Source organism: Cebus imitator, unplaced genomic scaffold (genome assembly GCF_001604975.1).
Source record: "Cebus imitator isolate Cc_AM_T3 unplaced genomic scaffold, Cebus_imitator-1.0 Scaffold681, whole genome shotgun sequence".
Taxonomy (NCBI): domain Eukaryota; kingdom Metazoa; phylum Chordata; class Mammalia; order Primates; family Cebidae; genus Cebus; species Cebus imitator.
The window spans coordinates 262,240-270,537 of record NW_016107996.1 but is presented as its reverse complement, the minus strand read 5'-3'; the positions used below and the strand labels follow the sequence as shown (position 1 = coordinate 270,537).

At 43.3% G+C, this 8,298-nt stretch overlaps 1 protein-coding gene across 5 annotated transcripts; it reads right to left on the bottom strand.

The window, feature by feature from the left end:
* Positions 1 to 650: 650 nt before the first annotated feature.
* On the bottom strand, positions 651 to 8,298 carry ZSCAN9 (zinc finger and SCAN domain containing 9). 5 transcript variants are annotated; one of them, XM_037734866.1, is made up of 4 exons: positions 8,051 to 8,298; positions 6,028 to 6,521; positions 5,701 to 5,848; positions 651 to 1,354 (listed from the first exon to the last, which is right to left on the bottom strand). In XM_037734866.1, the coding sequence occupies exons 2-4, from the start codon at positions 6,445 to 6,447 to the stop codon at positions 738 to 740; spliced, it is 1,185 nt and encodes a 394-aa protein (XP_037590794.1). In that variant the 5' UTR covers positions 6,448 to 6,521; positions 8,051 to 8,298; the 3' UTR covers positions 651 to 737. The 5 variants fall into 5 exon arrangements, with proteins under 5 accessions (XP_037590794.1, XP_037590796.1, XP_037590795.1 ...); XM_037734868.1 differs by having other exon boundaries at positions 8,106 to 8,298; XM_037734867.1 differs by having other exon boundaries at positions 8,167 to 8,298.

Below are 8,298 nucleotides of genomic sequence, written 5' to 3'. Positions count from 1 at the left end.
GGTATATATCCAAAGGATTATAAATCGTTCTACTATAAGGACACATGCACACGAATGTTCATTGCAGCACTGTTTACAATAGCAAAGACCTGGAACCAACCCAAATGCCCATCGATGATAGGCTGGACAGGGAAAATGTGGCAGATATACACAATGGAATATTATGCAGCCATCAAAAACGATGAGTTTGTGTCCTTTGTAGGGACCTGGATGGACCTGGAAACCATCATTCTCAGGAAACTGACACAAGAACAGAAAATCAAACACCGCAGGTTCTCACTCATAGGCAGGTGTTGAACAATGAGAACACATGGACACAGGGAGGGGAGTACCACGCACTGGGGTCTGCCGGGGGGAAATAGTGGAGGGACAGCAGGGGGTGGGGAGTTGGGGAGAGATAGCATGGGGAGAAATGCCAGATATAGGTGAAGGGGAAGAAGGCAGCAAATCACACTGCCACATGTGTACCTATGCAACAATCTTTCATGTTCTTCACATGTACCCCCAAACCTAAAATGCAATAAAAAAGAAAAAAGAAAAAAAAAATGAGGTATAATGAACAAAAGGGAAAACAGTAGCTTCAAACACCCAGCTTTCCTTTTAGGAAGTCCCTGGGCCACAAGTCAATATTTGTTTCAAACATACTTGATGGAGAAAGGAAAGGGGAGGCATTTTCTAGCCTCAACCTACTCCACACGACTTGGCTGGTGATCTGGAAAACTTGCTCATAGCAAGTCCTAGACCAGCTCAGCCACTGTGTGGATCTTCTGATGGCGAATGAGGTTGCAGTGTCGATTAAAACTTTTCCCACATTCAATGCACTGGTGAGGTCGCTCCCCCGTGTGGCTTCTCTGATGTTCAATAAGAAATGAACGCCGACTGTAGCTCTTACTGCACTGGTTGCACTGATACGGCTTTTCTCCTTTGTGGATTCTCTGATGCTGGATAAGACCCGCACTCTGACTGAAAGCCTTCCCACACTCCTTACAGTGGTACCGTTTCTGTATATTGTGGATTCCTCGGTGATTAAAAAGACCAGAACTTCTACTGAAGGCTTTCCCACACACATTACATTCATAAGGTCTTTCTCCAGTGTGAATTCTTTGATGTCGAATGAGACCCGAGCTCTGAGTAAAGGTCTTCCCACATTCATCACATTTGTGTTGCCCCACTCCTGAGAGGTTTCCCCACTGCCTCTGTATCCTATCCTTATGTTCAGCAACTTCTCTATGTGGGAGATCCTGCTGTGATACCTCCCAGGTCTGCTCATTAAACATTTTCCCATGTGGTTCCACTACCTTAAGACAGTCTTTCCTTAGCACCAACTCTCTGTCCTCAGTCTTGGTCATCTCATCTGAAACAAAGAAAAAGACTAGGTAAATGTCACTTGTTCCCTGATCCTATGGGTAGGTGACTATGTCTATAAAAATGTATCACAGAAAAGCAAGTGGGCTAGAAACAGAAGGACCAGTGTTGTAACACCTTCCCCAAGATAAGGAGGAAAGTTTGCCCTCTTTTGCAAAACGTGGGTCAGTTCATCCCCATGTAGACTTGGCCTGGGGAAGTTTTTTGTTTGTTTGTTTTTGAGACAGAGTATCGCTCTGTAGCCCAGGCTGAAGTGCAATGTTGTGATCTCAGCTCACTGCAGCCTCCACTTCCTGGGTTTAAATGATTCTCCTGCCTCAGCCCCCCAAGTAGTTGAAACTACAGGCACACGTCCCCCAAACCCAAGTAATTTTGTATTTTTAGTAGAGATGGGGTTTCACCATCTTTGTCAGGCTGATCTCAAACTCCTGATCTCAGGTGATTCACTCACCTAGGCCTCCCAATATGCTGGGAATACAGGTGTGAGCCACCATGCCCAGCTGGCAGTATTTTTTTTATACTTCTTCATGGGAAGGGATGGGTAAAGATCAGGTTGGCTTCTCTGGAGTTTTCACTTAGACCTCTCTCTCCTTCCTCAGATAACCTCAAAGTAACCCTTTCCAAGGAAAGTTACTTCATGTACTCATTCATTTTCCGAACAAGTATTAAACGTCCACTGTTCTAGGTGCTCTTCAGGCAATACAGTAGTCCCCACTCATCTGTGGTTTTGCCTTACAAAGTTTCAGCTACCCACAGTAAACCACAGTTCAAATATACTAAATGGAAGATGCCAGAAACAAACAATTCCTGAGTTTTAAATTTGGCACCATTCTGAGTAGTATGATGAAATCTCATGCCATCTGGCTGTCTCACCCAGGACATGAATCCTCCTTTTGTCCAGCATATCCATACTGTACATGCTGCTCGCCTGTTACACACCTAGTAGCCATTTGGTTACCAGATTGACTGTTGCAGTGTCACAGTGCTTATGTTTACATACCCTTATTTTACTTAAAAGTGGCCCCAAAGTGCAAAAGTAGTGAGGTTGGCATATTACTGTAATTGTTCCACTTTATTATTATTGTTTATCTCTTACGATGCTTAATTTATAAATTAAACTTTATCTTAGGTATGCATAGAAAAAATTAGTATACAGGGTTCAGTATTATCCTGGGTTTCAGGCAGCTACTGGGGGTCTTGGAACGTATCCCCCTCAAATAGTGGGGACTACTATACTTTATGACTTTCAAATCCACAATTATCCAAGGTGCATTCCCATCATAAGACCTTTGCTCTAGTGCTTCTCTCTTGCTGGAAAGCTCTCACCTCAAATCAAAGCAAGGCCCTCTCTCTCACTTCCTTCAAGTCTTTGTTCAACTCACCTTCTCAATGGGGCCTATCCGAATTCTTCCATTTAGTATCACAATCTGTTTGCCTTATCCATAGCACTCTTAATCTCCCTTATCCTGTTCTATTTTTGCCTTATTCCATAGCCTCATCACCTTTTAACACACTGTATCATCTCTTTATTTTTATGTTTATTATTCTCTCCCTCTTGCTACAATCTAATCTCTGAGAAAGGATCTTTCTGTTTTATCCCTGAGAATTATGCCTGGCACATAGCAGTTGCCCAAAAAATATGTGTTGAATGAATGAACATATAAAAGGGAAAGGACTGAAACCAATTCTACGACTATGGCCTCAACAGACTGGCCCCCGGAACTGGCATATGGAGCAAAGTCTGCCCCACAGGACTGGTCCATACTGAATTGTGTCCAGCCAACCCAATCAAAGCCTTTCTGCTTGGAGGAGTTGAAAGTAAGAATGGAGAAACAGACCCAAACTGTCTATACACTAAAGAGCAGCTGCTATGGTATCCTTAGAATGTCTTGGGTTTCCCAGGTCTGACTTCACTTTGCAACACAGAAAAAGACCAAGGATAACAGACCCAGCCTTCTTCTTTTGACCAAAATATTTGCCTCTTTCTCCTACATCTGTCTTGTCTCTCGTACCCCAGAATAGGTAGGCGTGTGAGACTTAGGACTCCTCTGTTGTTAGGCCATGGCTCTCTTCCTCCTTTTAGCTGGGGGATCACAACAGGTTTGGAAAGTAAAAATGTGTCTATAGAGAAGAGATAGGCCACAAGTGGGATCAGTACTGCCCTTTTGCTCAAACTTCATATTAAATCTGAAATGTACAAGGGAGCTGGGTATCTGTTTATACAACTTTCATGACTTATGAAGCACTTTCGGATATATTATCAAAATGGCTCACCACAGAACTCCTTGATATTATTATCCCATCTCTTTAAAGAACTATAGAAAAATATGGGAAGATATATACATGTATAGGTAAACAGACTATATAGAGAAATGTCTGGAAAATATGCAGCAAAGTAACAAGAGTAGTTACCTCTAGGGAGTAGGATTTGGAGAACTTTCATTGGTAACTATATAAACTTTTGTATTTTTTAGATTTTTCAAGAATCAGCATAACTTAAACAGAAACTCAAACTTACCTATTAAACATTGCTTGGCTAAGAAGTTGAAAAGCTGGAACTTAAATTTGGTTCTTGTAATTTCAAGCATATGTTGTTATAATATTGGCTTTACCTAAATTTGTAACACATACCGGCACTGATATCTTACAGGGAGAACTCTCCAATCTGTAGATGCCCTCTGGATACTCTCTGACAGCCATAGTAGATGTTTTATAAACATTTGTTGAATGGATAGATGGATGAGTGGATAGGTGGACAATTTAGATGTGCTTCTTGGAAAAGGGGGTTCTCAGCAGGGTTCTAGATGTAGTTTGGAAGGCAGAAGAGAGGAGGTGGCTAGAAAATAAAAGGTCCAAGTTCATAGAGAGAGGAAGAAGAAACAAAGAAATTGACTGGAAAAAAGCTCATTAAGAGGGAAAATTATACGAGGAGCAATTTTAATCTGATAAAAGTCATGAGAGCTATAGGAAGGTCTGCGCAGAATTTACGCAACACACACACTTTAATTTAAATCAAGAGATGTGTTCCATGTAATAGAAATTGCTAGGGCAGATGAAATACACAGAAGCTAGAGACAAAGGGGCAAGGGAAGTTGCAGCTTTGATGCATATGGGGGTAATGTGAAACCGGAAACAGCACAACTTTGCTAAAGGTTGTCAGAAGATTAACAAAAAGTCAGTAAGAAGGTATGATTTTATGTGTGGGAAATTAGACAAGCCAGAGCCAATTCTCGCAGAGAGAGCTAGACTGGGAAAGCAGCTTACTCAGTCCCAGGTGCTCAGTACTATACCCACAAGGGTGGTTACTACCACACTCAGATTACAGAGAAGAATATGGCAAAGTGTGATTTCATTGGATTTTCCCATACATTCTGCCACTTACTAAGTATATCTCCTATCTTTCTACTGCAAGTATGAGCCCAAATCGGCAAGGGTGGCAATGGTGATATGTGACAATAGCAACCATGTATTAAGAATAATGCACGCCAAGTGCTTTTCGTAAATTGTTTGCATTTGATGCTCACAATGACTTTCTGAGGTACATATTGGTTATGGACTAAATGATATCCCCTCACATATGTTGAGGTCCTAACCCTCAATATGATTATATTTGAAGATACAGCCTTGAGGGAGGTATTAAAAGTTACATGAGGTTATAAGGTAGGGCCCTATCTAGTAGAACAGGTATGTCTTTATAAGAAGATGAGACACCAGAGCTTGCTCTCTCCCTCTCTATGCACACAAAGGAAAGGCCATGTGAGGATACAGCAAGAAGATGGCCATCTGTAAGCCAGGAAGAGACCCCACCAGAAACTAAACCTGATGGCATCCTGATTCTTAGACTACTAGCCTTCAAAAATGTAAGTAAATAAATTTCTGCTAAAGATACCTAGTCTGTGGTACTCTCTTAAGGCAGCACAAATAAACTAAACCAAAGCTATTATCAATCCCATTTAGTAGATGAGGGATCTGAGGTCAAGTGGTTAAATAATCTGCCCAATAAAGGCAGCTTCCATGAGGCGAGGCCAGGATCCGAACCTGCCTGTCAAACCTTAAAGTCCTTCTCTGAAGCTGTGCTCCACAGTGATCCCTAAAAGCCTTCCTAATTTACCATGCATCAGAAGTCCAGAGAGCTTCCAGAATGGTACTCAGGGAGAAGTCTGCACACAGGGAGAAGGATCAAAAATGAGCACACTAGGTTCTCAGAAGCACTGAATATTGCTGTTATCTGGTAAGGAGTCTTTGGATCTCCTGTCTCCCCAGCTCTGGGTTTATTGTTTGTTTTTGCTTGACCAGGTGAGATTCATTCAACATCAAATAAATCCTGTCCCTCACCTGTCTCTCCAACAGGATGGCACTTCTGAGCAGAGTCACATGTGAGCTGGGGTTTCTTAGGCTGGGACTGAAGGCTCAGTAACGTCTGCTCTGCTAGAGGCACCATCTCTTTAGAGAGGACTTCTTGTCTGTGTCTGTGGGCTACCATCTGGGGACAAAAAGAGAATATTTGACTTTTGAAGAAATTATGTGAAATAAACACTTCCAAGAAAGAAGGAAACAGGAAGAAAGGTATTTTATTACCAATGTCAAGGAGATACAAAGCAGATACAAGGATTCTTGGCATCTCAAAATACTTCTTTTTCTCTAGCAAATCTCCCTTCCTACCTCATGTTGTGGTTCATCGAGCTCTCTCTCCAGGTCCTCCAGCAAAATCACAGCCTCTTCTCCAGTCTCTGGACAGTGTTCCCTCACCCAGCCCTGAAGCTCCTTGGGCAGGATGGACAGAAACTGCTCCAGCACCAGCAGATCCAAAATCTGCTCCTTTGTGCTCACATGTGGCCTCAACCACTGGTAGCAAAGTTCCTGGAGTCGGCTAAGAGCCTCCCTTGGTCCAGGGGTCTCTTGGTAGCACAGCTGTCGAAAGTGCCTTCGGAAGATTTCCCTTGCTAGTGGATTATTGCGTTTCAGCCTGGATTCCTGCCTTTGGAGATGACTTTTCGCTTCCACTTTCATTGTCAGAAGTTCTTCCCATGCCTCAGGAACTTGAACACCCAGGGATAAAACCTCCTTTGAGTTTGTATTCATCTTGACCTTGAACAGCTTAAAAGGTACCCTCCAGCTGGAGCTATGCTTCAAGACACACCTTGGAGGTTGCCTGTCTAAGCAGTAAAAATAATTATTTATACAGAAAAATGGCAATAGCTGATAACAGAAACTGATAATACAAGCAATTATCATAGACCCTAAAGCTCTTCGATGAAAAGTGACATGGTGACCAATGAATGGAAATAATGGTACTATATATATTCATAATGTGCAAGGAGTATAGGCTTTCAAGTTGCCCAGATGTGGGTTTTCTTTCTTTTTTTAAAGATGGGGAATTTCACTCTGTTTCCCAGGCTGGAGTGTAGTGGCATAATCATAACTCACTGCAACCTCAAACTCCTGGGTTTAAGTGATCCTCCCACCCTGGCCTCCCAAAGTGCTCCCGAAGTGCTGGGATTACAAGTGTCTGCCACCACGCCTGGCCCAGACCTAGGTTTTATTCTGATCGCAACATTTACTAATTGTGTGACCTTGTGCCAAGTTTTTAAATCATCCTTCAATCTTGGTTTATGTGAAAAATAAATAGCAATAATACCTTACAGAGTTTACGGAGGAAACCAGCCCATGAATTAGGGACTGCACAGATAGAAAGTCGGAATAAAAAGTCTGAACTCACTGTATAAACATCAAATTAGAGAAAGAATAAATGGGAATATTGATACTGTCGACTAAATGAATGAGCAAACATTTACTATTTACTTCAGTTTTCTTAATCTTCAAAACAACCAATTAAAGTTGGCATTATTTTCACTAAATTTACAGAAAGAAAGGCTTATGTGGATGGCAAGTCCTGTGAGCTTTCCACACTGCGCTGCTGCTACTTAAGATTAACAGTCAACACTGCACAAGTCTACAATATGCTTTCAGGTACAAGACCATATTTAATTATCACAATTACCCACTCAGGTTTTATTATAATAATTATTTCACTAGATAAGAGATGGAAGCCAGGGAAAGTTAAGTAGATTGCCCAAGGTCAACTTCTTTGTAAGGATAGTCTTAAGAAGCCAAAGAAGCCCAAGGGAGAAGTTTTCTCCTCAGACCCAGGCAGCTCCTGAAACCCAGGGGATGTTTCCAAAATGGGTGCCTCCAAAATGTCAGGAAGCATACACCGCGCAGCAGGGGGATCCCAGCCTGACAGGCCCTACGGCAGACATCCGGGGAATGTGAATTGGGCGTGGAGAGAAGTGCAGAGAGCCCTAGAATATCCACCTTTAACAGGCGCTTCAGCGATTTGTACGTATTGTAAGGTTTGAGAATCAAGGAACTAAGGAAACGGGAATGAGGAACTGTTACATTCTGCACTTGAAAACCAGTCCATTCAACGCCCCTCAATTTGCTTTTAGAATCTAGGGGTTAGAGGGTATACAGGGCTCTCCATCTTGAAGGCTGCCAAAGTCCTATTTATGCTTAACTTCCTCTCCCGAGGGTTTTTTTTCCAGAATTCTTATCCTGTGGTCGTTATTCACGGAAGTGACCTTTTAGCCTCGCAGTCCTCCCACAACCCTCTCTCGTGTAATGTCCCCACAGTCGGGGATGACCATCCTGGTCTAGGGGACGCCCGAAGCCGCGCGACACTAACCGCCGCCCCCTCCTCCGGCTCCCACTTCCCGGAGGGTGAAGTTCACTTTCGACACCGCTTTCCCAACCCCACCTTCCCCTACCCGCCTCCGTTCCCGGTCCCCACGGCCAACTCACGAGACCCGAAAGGCGCGAGGAGCGAGCGGAGGCTACCCGCCAGGCGCTGCTGAGAGCTCTGCGCGAACAATGGCCTGGCGGGAAAGACGCCGACCCCTCCCGGAGCGCGGACCTGTCAGACGCACTTCCGGG